At 36.7% G+C, this 21,815-nt stretch overlaps 1 protein-coding gene across 3 annotated transcripts in view; it reads left to right on the top strand.

The window, feature by feature from the left end:
• The first annotated feature begins 1,075 nt into the window (after window positions 1–1,075).
• Window positions 1,076–21,815, top strand: part of atf6 (activating transcription factor 6) — a 188,881-nt gene continuing 168,141 nt past the window's right edge. For 2 of the 3 annotated variants that reach the window (XM_039734830.1, XM_039734831.1), the window contains exons 1-6: window positions 1,077–1,330; window positions 6,862–6,938; window positions 7,323–7,410; window positions 18,556–18,650; window positions 19,804–19,927; window positions 20,029–20,232. In XM_039734830.1, coding sequence (XP_039590764.1) covers window positions 1,225–1,330; window positions 6,862–6,938; window positions 7,323–7,410; window positions 18,556–18,650; window positions 19,804–19,927; window positions 20,029–20,232 — 694 coding nt within the window. In that variant the 5' untranslated portion in view covers window positions 1,077–1,224. Of the gene's footprint in view, window positions 1,331–6,861; window positions 6,939–7,322; window positions 7,411–18,555; window positions 18,651–19,803; window positions 19,928–20,028; window positions 20,233–21,815 lie in introns of all 3 variants that reach the window. The other variant, XM_039734832.1, reaches the window with a different exon arrangement.

Consider the following 21,815-nt stretch of genomic DNA (forward strand, 5'->3'; position numbering starts at 1 on the left):
ACGGTAAGCTGCAACGGCTGTATTAGTTTAGGTACTTTGACATGGAATGCCCAAAGCAGCTCCAACTAATATTTTGAACTGAACAACTTTACCACTGATCAAAGCTGTACAGTTGTTTGAAAAAGTAGCTGCGAATATGCAACTGACTTTATACTCGTAAAACAAGGGTCAAATAGTTCTAAAAGGGCCGCCAACATTGTAATTTCTTCCGATAAATCTTCAATTCTCTCTCTGAAATACGTAATATCTTCGGCAGAATCCATTTCATCGGCAGTAGTAAGCATTTTTCTAATTAATTTTGTGCTATCGATTCACCAATCAGTAACTAGAGGGCGTGTTAGAGCCCACCCTCTCAACTTTGACGAGTGAAAGTGACAGTTTTATTTCGCCGTATTTCATGACGGTTTGCAGGAATGTTACGGACAAAATGAAATAAATAAATAAGCAACGAAAACATATTTCGTGACACATTTATTTATTTATGCTCTCATTTCATGACATATTTATTTATTAAGGCTCTCATTTCATGACACATTTATTTATTTATGCTCACATTTCACAGTACTTTTATTTATTTACGCATTTATTTATTTATTTCATTTTGTCCGAAATATTCCTCCATACAGTTCAGCCAGCTCTCTGCCACTCTTAGTATTTGCCCTGAACATTAACTCCACCCCTCTAATACCCACCTACCAATTTGATTGCCTTTGACTGCTGTATGGCTAATCATTTTCCCCAGATGATGACAACTGATAGGTGTCGAAGTCTCCGGAATAAAAGACTATATTAAGATGCGTTATTCAGTTTCTCCCTTTGTGGATTTCTAGCTATAAATACCACAGAACTTCGCTTCTATATAAATGAATGTAGTCTACATTTAGTGTATATAAATAGATCTATTAATATTATCAGCTGACTTTTTTAATGTTTCGTCCCGATTGCAATTTGTGGTGAGCCTGCACTCCCAACCTCACACTCTCTCTATCCACTTTCGTGTTAAAAAGTCGCTTTCGAATATCAGACCCTTTTGTCCACTCTCGCCTCCTGTAGTTCATTGACTCCTTGTAAACTTGACGTGTGTTTTATCTCCGTTCCGGATATCACGGAAGAGAAGGACTCAACAACACGAGCAGGATATTGGAAGAAGGAAAGCGTTTAACACAAACGTATGCCAGAGCCAGTTCTTTACTCTAAACTTTAACTCAATGTATCGAAGAAAGAATGTCGAAGAACATAATGTCGGATCTCGAAATACTGATGAACACCGGATCAATCATGAGTACCAATGCAGTTAGTGATGCCTGTATTGATCAAGACGGCGAGTGGGGTAGGTTTAAAAAAACTTAGATCTCTCTCTCTCTCTCTCTCTATACTTAGATCTCTCTCTCTCTCTCTCTCTATACATACACATACACATAGGAAATGTAATAGGCAAAGGATGTGAACTCTGTAATTATTGTACAAATGTTGCCATTTATTTTTTTTAATTTGTACAGGAGTAATTTTTTTTCTGAAAAGTGCTTTTTAACCACCACACCATATTTTTATTGACTAATATAAATATGAATACAAAGTTAAGGGGAGGTTGACGTATCGTGTAGTTGTGATGCAATGCGTACCGATTCAGTGTGAAGCTTACGTAAGCCTTTGTGCAGTCGGCCAATCGTATCCAATTCCGTTTGTGACGAGAAGCTAGGCAAAGTCATTTACACGTGCTGCTGTGTTGGTCTAAGACTCTAATGGCTTGTGGTCCTGTGCCCAACCCCGACACACCCCCTTCACCTACATTACTTGATCTCATTCTTGCGTGTTTTATTTATGGTGTCACCGAATCACCAGTACTTTACGGCGTCAGATGTTTATATATTATTGAGTGCCGGATGTTATCTTCATTCAGCCTGTACAGTATAATTGCAGTTGCTATTTTTTGTAATAGTTTTATTCAAACCGACCCATACACGTCATGTGGTAGACTTTTTTTTAGCACGTCTGGTCCAAATGCAGAATACATTAATCGGCATGAAAATTTTGTAATTTGCAAAGGTAGCCGAAACTATACTCAGCAAAAAAGGAAACGTCCTCTGACTTTCAACACACATGTACCCGGCCATCCACATGATCTAATAGTAAACATTATTTATCAGACCTGGCAACCTTCTTCCATTCAGTGGTCCAGTTCTGACACTCAAATTACCATTGTAGGCGCTTTTGACAGTGGAAAGGGGTCAGTGTGGGTACTCAGTCTGACTTGTTTGCAGCTTTGCATCCCCATACCTGGCAAGCTGTGATGCACTGTGTGTTCTGACACCTCTCTGTCATGGCCAACATTACATTTTTACGTAGAGTAACTCTTCGGTGTGATTGAAACAAACAGGCTAGCCTTTGCTCCTGACATGCATCAGTGAGCCTTGGGGACCCATGACCCTGTCACCTGTTCCCTGTTTGTCTTTTCTTGGACCACTTTTGCTAGGTACTAAACTACCTCATACTGAGAATACCCTAGAAGACCTGCTGTTAACTCACACCATGCACAATGCAGTACACATGTCAAGCTGGCGACAACAAAAACAATGTGATGAAAATGCAGTACTTTAATATGTAAAATGCACCTGCCACCCATCCACCAATGGAAGGGAATACAAACAAAAGAGGCAGGCTACTGAATAATTATCCTGGTAGTTGTACATGTGTGTGTTTTGTAGGTGGTATCATTTACTTTTTGTTTTGCATTTAATTGTTTTTACCAGCTTCCCAGATTACACAGAGGCTGTACTGTTTCAAACGATACTAGAAGACGCATATACTATATGGGATATCAGTATGTTATGGTGCATATCTTAAAATCTTTATATTTTTCTTGAAAAAGCTGAAACAACAGTCACAGGAATTGTGGTCATTATATTATAGTTCCCATGCCATTTTGTTTCCTGAAGTAAGTGAATACATTCCTAAAATAATCACAAGGATGCCATGATCATACACGTAAAAAGTAACTCAAGAAATATATGTGAGGGAAATAAAGAAACACTTTTGTTAAGTTTTCAAAACAAATTATCTTTATTAAGCAATCTATTATTAAGCAATCAATCTATACAAGATACAATGCTACACTATATTTATATTAGATACTGTTTGTTTTTTTTAATGTGAGGTTAACAATCAGTAAAAGATGCAGGTCAATATTGTTTTATTCGACAAATTAATTAAGCCAATACCAATTTAATCTTGCTTGCATTGAAATCAAGTCACACAGAGGCCATTATTCTAGTTTAAATAATAGAAGTTGGGTTTGTGTTAACCTTGCATGCTTTTTTTTTTCTTGGTAATACCACACCATGAATCCACTTCTGCATCAAAGCAAAAAATAAACGGTTTAACAAAATGCTTAACTCTCCTCTCTCTAGCTGTTTATGCACACACTCCATTCTGAACAAGCTTTGACCCAGGACTGGATTTAAATACTGTATACCATCCTGGATTGATTGAGTGAATGTTGGAATGCATTTAATTGTGAGCTGCTGCCTGTATAGGCAGGTTTTTGAATATTTGGATAGATAACACCACTCTTTTCATTTTACTGATTATTTAATAGCAAAATTTTGTTTAGGGAATTTCATGTTGTTTGAGCCCTAGGTACTTTTAGCTGGAAAAAATACAACAATAAAGGTCTGCGTTTTCTAGTAGCTGTATGCACCAGCTTGTGCTCCCCTATGATTTGCTGTAGCTTATCAGACTCCTGACATTGTAACTTAATCTACTCCTACAAATACATGTGTTGAAAACATACAGTATGTTTTACAGTTGTATGTTAATGTGTTTAACTGTATTGGGTAATCATTGATTTCTGCTACAGGGTTCCATACATTTTACAAGAATTTTCTCCTTCTGTTCACATTTTTAAAAAATAATTTGGGTTTTGAAGCCCCCCATGTGAAAACTGCCTAACATTAAAATATGGCATTGGAAAAAAAAATTGAATGGTCCTGTTTTGGTAGGTGCAAAGTTTTATGTGACTGCAAATGTCACAACGTAAGATTAGAATAGCATGACAGGCAAACTAGGTAACTAGTTCCACAATGGCAAGCATTAAAAGAAATGCTTGTTTACTTTGGAGTCAGACACTGAGCATAATCATCCTCTATGATAAAGAAGAGAGAAATGTGTCCTCAGAATGTTGATGTAGAGAGCACCGGAAGCAGGGTGGAACAGAGCAGCAGAGGCTCAGAAAATGACATTGTGGTATGATGGGGGTGTGAAAGCTGAAGCACCCAGAAGTCAAAAGATGTACCGTCTCAATTTCAGTGGATGAGTGAATTTTCTGGTTCGGTTAAACCAAGTTACAAAGTTAATATTCTGCAAACAGTACTGTGCAGCTAGTAGGGCACATTAGGTAAATCAGATATCTGTGAACGGGTACTCACTTCTTTCTACAAGATAGGGTAATGATGCACAGCTGCTCTTATGATCTTATAATCTTATGATTCTTTTTTAGAGACTTGTTTGTGACTAAAACTAATGAAGCCCACCCAAGTATGCTTCATGCTGCAGTGACCTGACAGGTACAGTGCAATAACAAAGAACATATCAGATATTTGAAAATAGACTTAATTGTAGCCTGTTACAAAGTTCCAACAAAGAGGAACAGTGTAGATTGTTGTAGTAGTAGTAGTAGTAGTAGTGTTGTTCATCTGCTGACCAATGTTTGTTTTGTGCAGTAGAGGACAGTTCATTCTTAATAAAGTTTTATGGTTAAAAAAGCAAATATGTGCTTAATGAGTGTAGTGTTGTCACAATACCAAAATTTCAAACTTAAGTATGACACTAAGAAAAGTATTAAAATTCAGTACCATTTTCAGCATCTAATATAGAATATAACATAACTGAATAAAATGATTATTTAAATAATTTGCAATTCTGTATGCATTAAAATCTTGACATTACCATTGCTGAATACAAATGATAGAAGTTTTAGTTATTTAAATGCAGATACTTGAAGTAGTGAAGTCTGGTGTAAAAGGTAAGAGTAAAACTCTGTAAACAATAAAAAGTAAACAGTTTTAAATTTGGTCAAATTTTTTTTTTACTTTGATGAAAACAAATACTGTTACTGAGATAGTATAATGAAATTTTACAAATGTCATTAAATGTGAATTGAATAAGAATTACAATCTTTTTTAAGAATAAGAAGAAGAACATTATTGTAAGTAAAGGTTCAAGTCACGTAAGATTAAGTAAAAAGAATATTAATGTGGTCTTTTGTAAATAGTTGTTCAGAAAAGCAACATACAAATAGACCACTAACCCACTTAAAGGCTTTGCAGCATAAATGCAAATGGTGCACATTGCATTTTTGTGTAAATAAACTACAATGTCTTTGTAACTTCACAATTTTTGCAAGAAAGAGTAGTATTTCAATGTGCCCTTCTGTAAGACCAAAGTTTGCTTGTATAGGGCAGCAGATGAGCCCTGACATACAAAATACAACACGCTCTGAAGCACAGCTACAAGTGTATGAGCACACGGAGGAGTATCGCCACTGTTTATGCGTTGAGCCCTGAAAAGTTACAGAGTCTTACATTATATACTAAATGTAATGAAATATAATGTTAAAATAGCACATGATAAAATAAAAGAAAGTAACACGGTAAGGCAACAGAGTTTGCAGGGAGGGTTTAAAATCAAGGGGGTGACAGAACCCTATAGAATTAGAGTATTGCCCTTAAATAGACAACCCAGCATAAAAGTGACACACAGGTAAAGATAAGTGAAGTCCCTTGTCTTGATGCATTAAGCATTTAACTGGCTACAAAAATACTTTCACCTGTAGAAAAATAGAAACATCACATCCCTACTTCAGACACAGCAGTTTTAAGGTTTATACTTATTAATATTTCCTTAATTTAGAAATAAGATATCGCTTGAAAGTTTTTGTATTGATATGCTTGTAATTCTTGGTTGCAGGTTTGCTTGCATCTTGTAGTTTTCTGTCCCGATCTGCTACAAAGCCGAAGTATTTCCAGATATTACACTAGCTGCCTTCTTTGTCATTAAAGCATGCTTATGAAAGAGTCAATGCTGCTGAAATTCCTGTTTTATTAACACTTGGCGAGTGGATGGAAACGGGGCTGCAACTTGAACAATGACGAATTGGACGTTTATTATTTCAGTACTTTTGACATCCCTAGTGTGTGCTAAATTCATGCCATTTTTATAAGAAAAAAGTATGTTAAAAAATTTGTGATTGTAAATTTTAATGGATTCTTCTTCTTTTTTTTTTTACCAAGTCAGGAAGCACCCGTGCTGCTTGGCAAAAAGCTTACCGTGAAACCCTGTTCTCTACTTAAGTCGCATGAAAATGTGTTTTTGACCAATGTATGATATTGAATGTTTGAAGATAAACCTCAGTTATGTAAAATCTTACACATTGTTTATATTAGTTAATAAGTAGTTCTAATAATTTTGATTTAAATTTCTTTTCTGCTTTTGTGGAGTTTTCACTTTTTTGCCATCTTTGTGTAGGTTTTCATTGTAACCCTTGCTTTCTCCCACATCTCAAAAGACATGCATTTGAGGTTTATTGATGTCTATAAATCAGTGTCAGGATAGATTCTGTAGTCTAACAGCTCTGTATTTGAGGGAGTTCATAAAATGAACGAATTATTGCTTGTTCTGGCTTTGTTGATTTATTATACCAAATATACATGCAATGCATTTCTTGGGTTTTCTTAATTTTTTGTAACAGTAATCAGGAAAAATATGATTATTTTCATTTGTCACTTTTTATTTATCTTTATTTTGTGAAAATGAAATGTAATATTGTTTTAAAATGATCACAGCGCTTCTATTTTTATTTTGTAGATTACAGTCTTTTTGATGATATTGGTGATTTGGGAGACACAACAGAGCTGTTACAAGCTTTGGAATATGAGCAATATGTGAGTATTACATGAAAGTCCACAGAAATGTTGATAATAGAAAACATAATGTGCTAGGGTTATTAGTATGGTTTGTAAAATTATAAGTCACAGAAATTAATCTTATTTTATCTCATTTAAATGCATTAAAAAATTGAAAAAGTAAAATCGAACGAATCGTGATTAAACTCCATTATCAAAATGAGTTTGTCACCTCTATCATTCTTTAATGTATGGTAAATGCATGGATATACAGGTTGGAATCTCTCTAGTTTTTTTAAAGTATAAATATTCTAGATAGTCACTCTTTAATGGCAATAAATGTATGAGGCTGAAATTATAAACCAGTCTATTTCAGTTGGATGTTGGTGCAGGTTATTTTACATAATTTTTTCTGATTTACAGTCCAAGAATGAAGACGGGCTTGACTTTGATATTGATTTGTTGTCTTGGAGCTCATCAACATATGATGAAACCGCAAGTAACTGCACAGGTCATATAACTCATGAGTATCTAAAGAATTTAGAATTCAGAAATTTTAATCTGGTTGCATCTAGTGCTTTTTGAGTTTGTCTGTAGTTCATGTTTTAACATTATACACTTTGGAGGTAGCTGAAATGCCTTCATTTGAGCTTCTGTTTATTTATTTATTCATTTAAGTTGAACTAGGTTAAATAGCTTTTTAATCATATAGTATTATTTTATTTAAAAAAATGTAGGGTTATTTTGTTAAGTCTTTCAAATGCTTTCAGATTTTCATAAGAATATTGTCTTTGGTAAACAAAATTCTGTATTCTGTTCATTTTTTATAAAACAAAGGTAAAAAATTAGTATTTGTAGCTAAATTAAGACTCATTTCAACATGAATGTAAGATAAGGTTAAGAACTTAAACCAGCACTAGATATAAAAGTCCTTCCAATGTTTAATAACTTGACTAATATAAACATCCTTGGTTATTATGTGAAAGGAACAACACTGAGGTACCCCATAGAAAAAAAAAATATTGTCGAGTTGCAGTTCTGCTAGTTAGATGTTTGCTTTTTAAGCTTATTTGTAAGAAATTTCTTTTCAGCAAAAGGTAAAAAGTTAACTGCAGTGTTTAGGTAGAAGAAATTAGAGACCAATGTAATAGTGATGGTAGTGTATTGTGTTGGCTTGAAGCATTGTCTGGTACTGCTAAGGGATCCTGTTTAAATGTAAATAATAGAAAAATATGGTATGAACAATTGCTCTCATTGAATTTTAATTGCTAAATCGGGTTAATCAAGGGATACAATATCATTGCATTTTTAGATTCATCTTTATTAATATGAGCATGTGTGTTTTTTCAGGACAATTTTTTCCTCACCTAAGTCAAATAGCAAGTTATTATACTTAACAGAAGCTTGCCTGTTGTTCACACTGATATAAACCGCTTTAGTTTTAATTAAAACTGAAATGGAAAGGTCTGAACTCATGAGCAAAAGCTGCTTTTGTCTTAATTGCAGAGTAAGTTGTGCGTATGGGTTCCTTTTCTTCCCCTCTATGTTCAGTTAGACAATATATTCATCTGCCTTTCCTTTCCCTGCGCAGTATGAGTCATCATCCATCCATTTTCCAACCCGCTGAATCCAAACACAGGGTCACGGGGGTCTGCTGGAGCCAATCCCACCCAACACAGGGCACAAGGCAGGGTGCCAACCCACCGCAGGACACACACAAACACACACTAGGGCCAATGTAGAATCGCCAATCCACCTAATCTGCATGTCTTTGGATTGTGGGAGGAAACCGGAGCGCCTGGAGGAAACCCACGCAGACACGGGGAGAACATGCAAACTCCACGCAGGGAGGACCCGGGAAGTGAACCCAGGTCTCCTAACTGCGAGGCAGCAGCACTACCACTGTGCCACCCATGAGTCATCATATTCCTTGTTATTGTGTTATTACTTTCTTTAATGTGAAAGCCTATATTTATGTCTTTGTTCCCACCATTCCCCTAAACCCTACTTGGCTCTTTTTTATTACAGACCAACTTTTGGCAACACAATTACAATGTAGTTTAATTAAAAAAAGAAAAGAAAAAGTGAAGGCATTTTTAGTAATTCTAATTCAAATTTTAATAACGAGGCAAGTGTCCTGCATTGTAGTGTAGAGAATTGGTGGACTTGGCCCAGGTGGCCTATAGAAAGAAAGTGTGCACCTTAAGCTGGCGTGGGAGGAGATTCCAGACCAGACAGGTAGAGCTAGGTGGGTCACGGTCACAAGGCACAAGGTCCAGGGGCATCAACCCAAGAATTGGAAGAGTCAAACCTTTTTCGGGTCCTTGCATAGTTGGACAGTGTGTTTGATAATTCTGAGGTGGTAGGCATGGATGAGGAGCCCCAACAGGCCACCTCAAAACCAGTTCCCAGAAAGAGACAGGTAGTGATAGTTGGGGACTCGATCATTAGGGGGATTGAAGCACAGGTTTGCTCCAGAGACAGAGAGTCTCGCATGGTGTGTTGCCTTCTGGGTGCTCAGGTGGGAGTCCTCCCTGGATGGGTGGATAGGCTCTTGGCCAGAGTGGATGTTGATCCAGTTTTCATTGTCTGTATCGGATCAATTGACGTATATTAGAGTAGTCTGTTAGTTCTGCGATCCATATTCAAAAAGTTAGGTGCCAGGTTGAGCAGCAGAACTAACAAGGTAGCATTCTCTGAAGTTATGCCTGTGTCACGCACCATTCCAGGTAAAACTGAGGAGATTAGAAGGATCAATTCATTACTCAAATCTTAGTGCAGGCTAGAAAGGTATAGATTTATGGGGCATTGGGGCTCCATTTGGAACAGATGGAACCTGTTCTGCCATGACAGGTTACATCTGAACTAGAGAGGCACCAGTTTATTGGGGAAGAGTATGAGTAGGTTAGTCGAGGGTTGTTTAATCTAGGAAATGGGAGGGAGGTCAGGGATTTTAGGACAGGCCAGGTTAAGAACTATACCTGGAGGAACAAACAATAGTGAAAAAATAAAAATGCTTAGTAATGTAAATTTTGACACAACGCTTACCTGTAAAAGGAGTAACATATTAGAAATAGCTTGCCTTAATGCTAGAAATATCAAAAATAAAACAATTGAATTGGAGTTGTATGTCTCAGAGCATAATTATGATATAATAGCAATAATCAAAACCTGGCTAAATAACAAAGATGGGGATGAGTATAACATAGAGGGATACACATTTTTTAGGAAGGATAGAGAGAACAGAAAAGGAGGTGGAGTTGCTGTTTATGTCTAAACAGAATTTAAACGCAAGTCCTCTTCAGTTGGACTATTATATTTGTTCCATCTTAGTGAGGACATGTGGCTTCACCTGGAAAGCATTAGGGAAGCAGGCTTTATTTTAGGAGTGCAGACATTAATTTCAACACAGATCTTTTTAGTAATATTAAAATGGCAAATTTACAGGGGGATATTATCGTCATAGGGGACTTTGACTATCCAAAAATTAATTGGGAAAACCTTCCAAATGGCGGAGCACAAGAGTTTTTAAAAGTAATCAGTGATTGTTTTTTAACACATTATGTTAAAGCACCAATGCGGTGAGAATCCTGTCTAGATTTAGTTTTTTATAATAATCAGGATAGAATTGAGGGTGTAGAGGTGATTAAACCATTAGGGCCAAGTGACCATAATATAATACAGTTCTCAGTGTTTTGTAAGAATGTGAATGCAAAGTCTAAAATTGGTAAGTTTAACTTGGGTAGGTCAAATTTTAAGCAGATGTGTCAATGTCTAAGGACAGGTACATATCTAAATTTGGAATTAATAGGACATTTAAAGAAACTTCACAGTGGGTTAATGAAGAGTTAAAAATGAAGCTATAAAAAAACAGCTGTATAAGACTAATTACTCCAAATTTGAATCATTGGGCATATGAGGACAATGAACATGAGGACAACCATTAAGAAGGATATTAGGGAGGCTAAAAGATGGTTGGAGAGGAATATAGCAAATAAGGCGAAAGACAACCCTGAGAGATTCAGTATTTTAGTAGTAAAAGAGCAGTCAAGGAGGAGGTGAAGTACATTAGGAACAGTAAAGGGGAATTAAAAGATACAGACAGTAAAATAGCAGACGCTCTAAACTTGCATTTTTCTGAGGTTTTCACAAGAGTGGAAGTGGATTACATTCCAGCGGCAAATGGGAGTACTAAGGAGGTTCTGAGTGAATTAAAAGTTGTAGAGGGAGAAATACTGCTCTGATTAAATAAGCTGAAATCACACAAATCACCAGGGACAGTTAATATTTACCCCTGGGTTGATAAGGAGGCTAGCGAGTACATATATATATACAGTTAAGCTTGAAAGTTTGTGAACCCTTTAGAATTTTCTATATTTCTGTATAAATATGACCTAAAGCATCATCAGATTTTCACTCAAGTCCTAAAATTAGATAAAGAGAAACCAGTTAAACAAATGACAGAAAAATATTATACTTGGTCATTTATTTATTGAGAAAAATGATCGAATATTACATATTTGTGAGTGGCAAAAGTATGTGAACCTCTAGGATTAGCAGTTAGTTTGAAGGTGAAATTAGAGTCAGGTGTTTTCAATTAATGGGATGACAATCAGGTGTGAGTGGGCACCCTGTGCTATTTAAAGAACAGGGATCTATCAAAGTCTGCTCTTCACAACACATGTTTGTGGAAGTGTATCATGGCACAAACAAAGGAGATTTCTGAGGACCTCAGAAAAAGAGTTGTTGATGCTCATCAGGCTAGAAAAGGCTACAAAATCATCTCTAAAGAGTTTGGACTCCACTAATCCACAATCAGACAGATTGTGTACAAATGGAGGAAATTCAAGACCATTGTTACCCTCCCCAGGAGTGGTCGACCAGCAAAGATCACTCTAAGAGCAAGGCGTGCAATAGTCAGTGAGGTCACAAAGGACACCAGGGTAACTTCTAAGCAACTGAAGGCCTCTCTCACATTAGCTCATGTTCATGAGTCCACCATCAGGAGAACACTGAACAACAATGGTATGCATGGCAGGGTTGCAAGGAGAAAGCCACTGCTTTCCAAAAAAAACATTGCTGCTCATCTGCAGTTTGCTAAAGATCACATGGACAAACCAGAAGGCTATTGGAAGAATGTTTTGTGGACAGACGAGACCAAAATAGAACTTTTTGGTTTAAATGAAAAGTGTTATGTTTGGAGAAAAGAAAACACTGCATTCCAGCATAAGAACTGTATCCTATCTGTGAAACATGGCAGTGGTAGTATCATGGTTTGGACCTGTTTTGCTGCATCTGGGCCAGGACAGCTTGCCTTCATTGATGGAACAATGAATTCTGAATTATATCAGAACCACACCAGATACTGAAAGCAAAGGTTCACATACTTTTGCCACTCACAAATATGTAATATTCAATCATTTTCCTTAATAAAAATATTATATTTGGTCATTTATTTATCTCATTTACTGGTTTCTCTATATATATGTTTAGGACTTGAGTGAAAATCTGATGATGTTTTAGGTCATATTTATGCAGAAATATAGAGAATTCTAAAGGGTTCACAAACTTTCAAGCACAATTGTACCTGTGTGTGTCGGTTTATATATATACTAGTCATGTGCGCCCAACTACATTGCATGTGTTAAAGTTGTCTGTGAAGGACTCCCTGTTTAAACGCGGCTGCCAGTCGTGAACTGGGCACTTCATTGCACAGCATTATGATTTTTTATAAGGGAAACGAAATTACAAAAGAAAACCCTTGTACATTGATTTGATAGGAACGGCCTACTCGGAATCACTTTCCGAATAGTAATTATGTGGTGGTGTAGGAGCATTTCTGCTTCTGTCCTTTCACAGTCCGTCTCGTTTTCATGACGCTATCGTTTCCTCTCACAATGTCTTCTCAACCTTTCTCCAGTCTCGCAGGTTGCTTTGTGGCAATCCAAAGAGTAAGGCAATATACACGGAGCAGTGGTTATAAAAGGGAGACACATAGGTATCCAGGCTCTTTAAAGCATAAATCACTTCACTGACATATGAGCAAGGCACGGAACAACTGTGAGACGTTCAGCATTTGCCGGCTACAACGTAACAATAATAATTTCAGGAATGTGCTGTTACGTTGTCATTCATTTTACCCACTGTCTTTCTTTTATTCATATGTTACGTAGGCACGTACCTTTTATCTTCGGCAATCTCATTCTCTAACCAGGCCTCAGGAGCTAACCAGCGTAACACTGTCCACCACCCCTTTCGTTATTCCGACACATTGTTGACATCCGTGAGTAACAACAACGTACTAAACTGGAAGGTGGTCTATGCATGCATGGAATTCGCGGACAAACCAAGGTCAAGATCTAAATTAAGATCTCTTTAGTTAATTTAAAGCACAACAATTTGTTTAGTTTGTATGTCTGTGTTTTGAGGTGTGACTGGAGTACTACAGTCTTTAGTAGTATAAGCCTGGAGGAGAATCTTAATGCAATGCCTATGTTTTAGCTGTCTCTCTACTGCTGTCTAGGGCTTCTTCTTCTTCTAATTCATTCGTGGACAAACAAAGATCAAGATCCAAATGAAGATTATATATAGAGATACATATAGTTGTGTTTGGGGTTAGGAAGTCGGTGATTGTTCAAGTAAAACTTTTGTGACACTTTATCACATCAGTCGCTACAGCATCAAAGAAAAGATAGAAAAGATTGCATTACTGCAAACAAAAGGTGATTAATCATCCGAACCAGGTGTAATTGAAAAAATAGCAGGACAAATTGAGGTCAGAAATAAAAGGCAAAGAGTAGACAACAAAGTCTTTTCGCATTCGCATCATTCAATGCACAAAATGTGGATTTACACAATAATAGACCATATGGTATGAGAATCTTTGGTCCCGGAACAGTTAAAGCAACAACAAGTTGAATTTCAAAGAATACACAATTCGGTCAGGTGTATATTGATGATCACAGAAAGGCGATGCAAATTTTAACAGGCAAAAAGAAAGGTAATGTGTATATTCCGGGAATAACATTAAACACCAAAGGAGATTGTGATATGCCATTTGTATTAAAATGTTTACAGTTTACCGTGAGAATAGCTTTTGCTATGACAATCAGTAAATCACAGGGACAAACATTAGAAAAATTTGAGAAACAGAAACAATAGTTACTCATGGGCAGTTATATGTTGCGTTGTCACAATGTGTCTCCAAAAAAAATTGTTGTAATGAAGCCTTAAAGTAAAAATGCAAATAATGAAATTGAAACAATTGCAAAGAAATAAAATTAAAAATTGTATATCCAATTAACCAAACACAGGGGTTGGCGAGCGAAGCGAACAGGGGGACTGGACTGGAAATGGCAAATATTATCCTGTTATATAAAAAAGGTGACCAAGCACATCCAAGAAACTACAGGCCAGTAAGCTTAACATGCATCACAGGAAAATTAATGGAAGGAATTATTAAGGATAGGATTGACCAGCACATGGCAATTACAGGAATTGTTCAGAACAATCAGTATGGATTCAGAAGCGGAAGGTAATGTTTTACTAACATGCTGGAATTCAATGAGGAAGCAACAAAAGGATGTGATCCAAGTGGAGCATATGATATTATTTATCTTGACTTTCAGAAAGCATTTGATAAGGTGCCACATAAGGGACATTAAACTAAAAAGTGTGAGTTCAGGGTAATGTTTGTAGATGGGTCCAGAATTGGCTCAGACACAGGAAGCAGAGGGTGATGGTGCGAGGAACCTTATCAGAAATGGCTAATGTTAAGAGTGGTGTTCCACAAGGGTCAGTGCTGCTGCTATTTTTAATATATATACATGATTTGGATTGAAATATAAGTAACAATCTGGTTAAGTTTGCAGATGATATCAAGATAAGTGGATTAGCAGATAATTTTGAATTCATTAAATCATTACAGAAGGACATGGACAGCATACAGGCTTGGAAAAATTTGTGGCAGATGAAATTTAATGTCAGTAAATGTAAAGTATTACACATAACGAGTAAAAATGTTAGGTTTGAATACACAATGGGATGTCTGAAAATCGAGAATACACCTTATGAGAAGGATTTAAGAGTTGTAGTGGACTCTACACTGTTAACTCAGTTCAGAAGCCATTAAGAAGGCAAACAGCATGTTAGGTTATATAGCACGATGTGTGGAGTGCAAGTCCAAGGAGGTTATGCTCATTACTATATAATGCACTGATGAGGCCTCATCTGGAGTACTGTGTGCAATTTTGGTCTCCAGGCTACAAAAAGGACATAGCAGCACTAGAAAAGGTCCAGAGAAGAGTGACTAGGCTGATTCCAGGGCTACAGGGGTTGAATTATGAAGAAAGATTAAAATAGCTGAGCCTTTTCAGTTTAAGCAAAAGAAAGTTAAGAGGTGACATAATTGAAGAGTTTAAAATTATGAAGGGAATTAGTACTGTGGCTCGAGACTATTATTTTAAAATGAGTTCATCAAGAATTTTAAAATGAGCTCATCAAGAACATTAGGAAGTTTTTCTTTACATGGACAACCATAGACACTTGGAATAAGCTACCAAGTAGCGTGGTAGACAGTAAGACTTTAGGGACTTTCAAAACTAGACTTGATGTTTTTTTAGAAGAACTAAGTGGAAAGGACTGGCAAGCTTTATTAGACTGAATGGCCTATTCTCATCTAAATTGTTCTAATGTTCTAATATTTACAGTATGTGCACTTCCTCAAATGCAATAATACATGCCGTGAGGAGCACTTCACTCCTGTAATATTTGGAACCTAGAACACAATGTTGTTCTTTTGAGTTTGGCCAAATTTAAGAGTCTCAATTGAGTCATTTGAAGGGAAAATCGCCCAATTTTGACCAGCTGCCGATTGCTTAGAACATCAGTAGAGTTAGGAAATCTTGTGCCGCCACTCTGCTTTAGATCTTTGCAGAGTCATCTTTTTGATGTAAAATCTTTTCCAGTTTCAGGTAAATTATATTACGTTGGAGTCTAACTTTTTATAAAAGTATTTGTTAATTTATGTAGTAGGACTACTCACCAACGGTCCTGAGGTCTATAGTGGGTGCAGGTTTTCATTTAAGCCAGTTACATAATTAGAAGCCAAGCCTAGCAGATAATGAAACTTGAAATTTAATTATTTGACTTGTTCATTCTTTTAAGACAGATCTTTATATATTTTAGATTTGTCACTTTAGGAGAACATTATCCATATGTTTTGTGGTCTGTAACAGATCTGTACCTTCGCCCCTCCCCTTCTGTCTCAGTTATTTCAAAACATTGTATTAATGCAGATACTTCATGATGCTTCAAAACATTGTATTAATGCAGATACTTCTTGATGCATATGCACAGGTTTAAATTGAAGCATGTTAGCTGGACAGCTGGTAGTTCCTTTGTCATCTGCAGGCTCTCACAGAGTTATACAAGAGTATGGTCATCTTTGCAATAAACAAAAATGGTTTATTGCACTATGGATTTTAAACTTTCTATGCTAATTTCATTCCAAAATAAGCAGCAGCTTTTATAACCACAACTTCTCCAGATGGCCAGGTTTTCATGTTGTCCATAAATAAGGTGAAGAGATCACAGGTTTGAGAGAACTACTGCACTCCAGGCTACATCTCTCATCAGCTCCTCCTAGCATGTGCTGATCATCCAGTTGGTATCTGCTCAGAAGTACTTTTCCAGTAATATTCTTTCAGCTTAAGGGTGAATCATGTACTTCAGGACATCAATTGAAATTAAGAGGAAGTGCATTTAAAACTGAAGCCAGGAAGTGCTTTTTTACACAAAGATTTGTGAGACTCTGGAACAAACAACCAACACACATAGTTGAAGCAGACACCCTGACAATCTGTGGACAAAAAAATGTGGATGAGATATTGGAACAGCTTAGCTATTAGATAAACAAACAGATTTGATGGACTGAATGGTCATCTCTCATTTGTCAGATTTCTTATATTCTAACTTTTTTCTGTTTGTCCCTGGTTACATTACTCACCTGCTCCTAGATAACCATCACAATACCATCTGTCTATCCATCTCTCTTATGCAGTTCAGTGTGCAGAGAGAAACTGGATCTTCTTTCAGGCAGGAGCCAATCCATCAGACCTCTTATGTTCTTATTGTTAGCTAATGGTTGCATACCCAGTCAGGACATATCACCATTATGAAGTTTTTAGATAATACAACAGTGATAGGAATTGTACTGAAGTGTCAGTAGAACAAAGGAGCTGATTGTTGACTACAGTAAATAGGATTATGAATACATCCATATTAACATAAACATGGAAAGAGTGAACAGTTTTAAGTTTTTAGGGGTCCATGAAATCTCATTAAAAAGGCTCAGTAACACTTTGAAAGTCACATGTCAACCCTCCAGATTTTCACTGTCATCTAAATGTGCATATTAAAGAGTATGTATATAGTAACGATTAGCTGCATCACATTCTTGTATGATAAATGCACTATGGCAGACCGGCCCTATAATACCACTCTCATTTGTAAAGACTGTGTCAATAAATGGCCAAGGAGGGAATTACTCATTGCATTATAGTAGACCATGCACTTTATAGCAAAAAATTGTGTCCCTGTCTTTCAAAGAGTAAATGATCTTATAGCATTTATAACAAAACCACAAGCATCACAAGCAGCTTTTACTCATGGTAAATTAAGCTACTAATTGTATACAATTATCTGTTTGTCCTAATCTGTGACTAAGAATCTCATTGTAGAAAGCACTTGCAATTCCATTCTGTTTATAGTAGGTTGTGGCAGCTCATCATTGGGCAGCTCAGTTTGTTTCACTGTCTAGTTGTTACTTGTTCTGTTTGGTACGTACATATTGGCAAGGTTATAAAGCCTGAGGCTTTATATTTTAAACTTGATGTATTGGTGTTTTTAACTGCTCAATATATTATTTATTATACTGTTGAATATTAGTTATCATTATTATCATTGTAACATTTATAGATCTTTAGCATGTTTTTTTGTATCTGGTAAGTATATTTTTTGCGGCGTGTTTCCTGATACTGCGCTGATTGGACTAGTAACAAATAAAATGCAAGTTTTAAAACTGTCCCATGTATAGACGTATGTAGATGTATGTGTGTGTGTTCACCCTGTGATGGCCTGGTGCCCTGTCCAGGGATTACTCCTGCCGTGCACCTAATGCTTCCTAGATCAGGTTTTAGCTTCCTAACAACCCTGCCCTGGATAAGTGGGATAGGAAAATGGATGGAAATTAATTGATATGACTCCTTGTACTATATTTTGTTTGCATTGTGCAGAATAAACGTTACTTGGGTTAAATGCAAGATGTTCAGTCATTTTTGTCAGGAATTATGTGGTAGTAGAGCAAATGGTATTTACAGAGGCACTTTGAGAAAACCGTGCTGAAGTGTGTCATGTTCTCTGGTGAGGCCTGCAGTGAGACAGCCTATACTAGACCAATTTTAAATTTCCAACGTACCTAACTGTATATCTCCAGGCAACCAAAAAAATTGTGTTGCCAAGTCCTGAATGTTTAACACAGATTAAAAAAAAAAAAACAAAGCTTTAAGATAGTGTAAATAAATACTAAGAAATGAGAAACTGACAAATAAAACAAAATAAAAGTTTAAAAGGCCTGTGTTTGTTTATAATTTGACAGATGTGGATGTAACAGACATTCTTTCACCAGACAGTTCAGTATGTTCGGTGCCATCACCTTCCACAGTGTCCTCACATTCACCATATTGTGTACCTGTAAGTAGAATACCATTGTCAATTTTTTAATTTTGCTTATTTATACAAAAAATGTATTAATTTATTATTAAATATGTATTTTAGCAATTTTGATTTTAAAGTAATTTCCGAACAACAAGAAGGTAAAGTGTCAGAATGACTTAAGTTTTGATGAAGAGTATGTTCATATTCTTGACATATAGTTTTGATGGACTTATTATTGGGATCATATTCCCTTATGTTTATTTTTATGGGGATGTTTCTTAATTTTTTTTGGTAGTGTAGGTTTTTCTGTAATATGGGTCTTTAAAACAAACTCTGATACTCAACATTTTTGTTTTGGGGGTTTTTGGGTTCCGTAGGCAGCTGTGACTTCAGTTCCAGCCTGTATTTAGTTAATCCTGTATTATTTTACATAGTGGTATTCTAAGACTAAAGGACTGAGTCTGCTGCATACCTCATGGTTTTCATGGTTTTCCTTCAGAAAAACTACCTTCTCTAATTTCAGTAACACATTTTTGCATTTCTTTTGTGCATTTTTGACGATTTTGTAATTAATATGTAATTACATTTAAAAATCCTAGTTGTACTGGGTGGGTAACCTGATTTGGTATTTTTCCTTTCATTTCATCAAATCCACACAAATCTTCTTACTGCCTGCATATACTCCTACAGTCCTGTGCAGTACAAGTTATTCACACATTCTCAGCTGTGAATGACAGGAATAAAGAAAGATATCTTATTAATATTGACTTTGTTGTCAATGTGCCATTTTTACTCAAGCCACCAGCAATATTTTCTGTTGCCATTTTAAAATAATCATGCTTTATCACAGAAGGGATTATAATAGTAGTTTATGCGTATTTTAAAGAATGCGTGCACTAAGTGATTTTGTGAATGCTATATTTTTCAAATGCTTGTATGCGATCCCTCTGAAACTGCTCTTCCACTCCTATGGCTTTTGCAATTCCTAATTAACAACTCCTGATGTAAACTGAATTTTAAATTGATTTATATATCATTGCGATATGTGAAAATATTGTTAAATGTATCATTTACAACTGTTTGGCAGACTATGGCTTAAGAATACAGCTTGATGCAACTTGCTATAATATTTTAATCCTGTTTAGATCTTAATGTGTAAATTTATTTTCTGTTTTCTGCTTTACTTCAGGAAGATTTAGACATTTCACATACAGCACAGCTGTCTCCTGTGTCACTATACTCGGACACTAGCAGTACTTGTGAAGTCAGAGCATCAGATAAATTGCAGAAGAAGTCTGCCAAAATATTGTCAGGTACTATACGGTTTTAAAACTAGACAGTGATTTTCAACAATCATAAGTTTTCATAAGCTGAAATATAAAAAGTAACAGTTATTTTTCTCCCTGCTACACAGGAAAAGTATCTACAAACCCTCCCACTCGTCCCATTCACTTTATGCCAAAGATTAATATCAAGCCCAAGCCTGTGATAGCTGCTGTTCCTCTTTCCCACACCACTGTTCAACTTCCAGCTAAAACGATAATATTACATCCTCTTCAGACAGTGCTTCCTCTGTCAAAGCAGCAGCATGTTCCTATTCAGCCTGCATTTCATACTGGTAAGAAAGTTTTCTCTCAGCTTAAATGTTCTTTAGAACATTGCTATTAATGAATCTTACTCAAATGACAAGATTACTCAGTGTTTGAAACATAGTAAAACATGGTAAAGCTAGAGTATGACACTTCACCTTTACACTGAAATTTTGTATCTGTTTTAATGGAGTAAATTCTTTTTATAACGTTTTTTTAAATGCTGCTGATGAGATTATTGCACACCTCAACCTGGTAGGCCAGGAAGAGACTGCTTACACAGGACTTTGTCTCCCAAAGGACGCTAGATGGCAGCCAACCCAGGCTGGGATCCCTGTATGGGTGCCCACAAGGCATGCCAAGTACTTTAGTGCCGGGGTACAACAGGATTTGGGAGTCCCACCTCCATGCTTCAGAGCCACAGCTTCATATCACTTTAAGTAACTAATCCTGGGAATTGAATTCAGTGAGCCAGAATTGGGAGGATAGAGGACAATGCATACTTGGAGGAGGCAGTGACCAGGGCAGAGAGAGAGAGAGAGAGAACACAAGGAAGGAGAGTTTCAGAGAGTTGATTGCCATGCTTATAGCTGTACTTATGCTGGTGGTGAGAAACACTTGCAAAAGAGGAGTTTCCCACATTAAAAACTCTCTTTGTGCTTTTTGTTTGTGTCTGAGCTTTTGTGTCAGGTGTTTGGGGATCTGGAGCACCCCCTGGTGCTTAAAACACACACACTAGGACCAGTTTACAGAGAGAGAGAGAGAGAGAGAGAGAACACAAGGAAGAAGAGTTTCAGAGAGTTGATTGCTATGCTTATAGCTGTACTTGTGCTGGTGGTGAGAAACGCTTGCTAAAGAAGAGTTTCCCAAATTAAAAACTCTCTTTGAGCTTTTTGTTTGTGTCTAAGCTTTTGTGTCAGGTGTTTGGGGATCTGGAGCACCCCCTGGTGCTTACAACACACACACTAGGGCCAGTTTAGCATTACCAGTTTATCTAACCTGAATGTCTTTCAATAATGTGAGGAAAATGGGGAAAATCCACACAGACATGGAGAGAACATGCAAACTCCACACAGGAAGTACCTGGGACATGAACCCTGGGCTCTTTACTATGAGGCTGAAAAGCTACCACTGCACCATGCTACCTTTGCTACCTACGAATCTCAGTTCATTGACTGCAAGGAACTGAACGGCCTCCCCAATACTTTTCACATAATATCTATTCTTTTCTATCTGGGTTGGACCCAGTAGTTGATCTATGCTTTCACCCATCTCTGCCCTGCGCCGATACTTTTGCCATGCAGACATGGCTCTGACGTGCGGGATACTAGACGTGTGTTTGTGGAAGCTGCCATTGTCTTTTTCTATAGCTTTTTTCCAGTATAGTATAGCCATGTTTGGTGAATATTTCCTCGCGGTCCAAATTAGAAACACTAAATTTGCGGCAGGCCATGGTCGATACCAGCTTGCACTAAAACATCTGAGTGTCTTTCCGAATGCACGCTTGGGATAATTAATTAAAATGGGCTGGGATGGGCTATCCATATTTAAGTCAGGCAGACCGGACTGTATATTTTGTTGAAGGCAGAGGTTTGGAGTACCTGACACGGGC

The sequence above is a fragment of the Polypterus senegalus genome, chromosome 14 (assembly GCF_016835505.1).
Source record: "Polypterus senegalus isolate Bchr_013 chromosome 14, ASM1683550v1, whole genome shotgun sequence".
NCBI lineage: Eukaryota > Metazoa > Chordata > Cladistia > Polypteriformes > Polypteridae > Polypterus > Polypterus senegalus.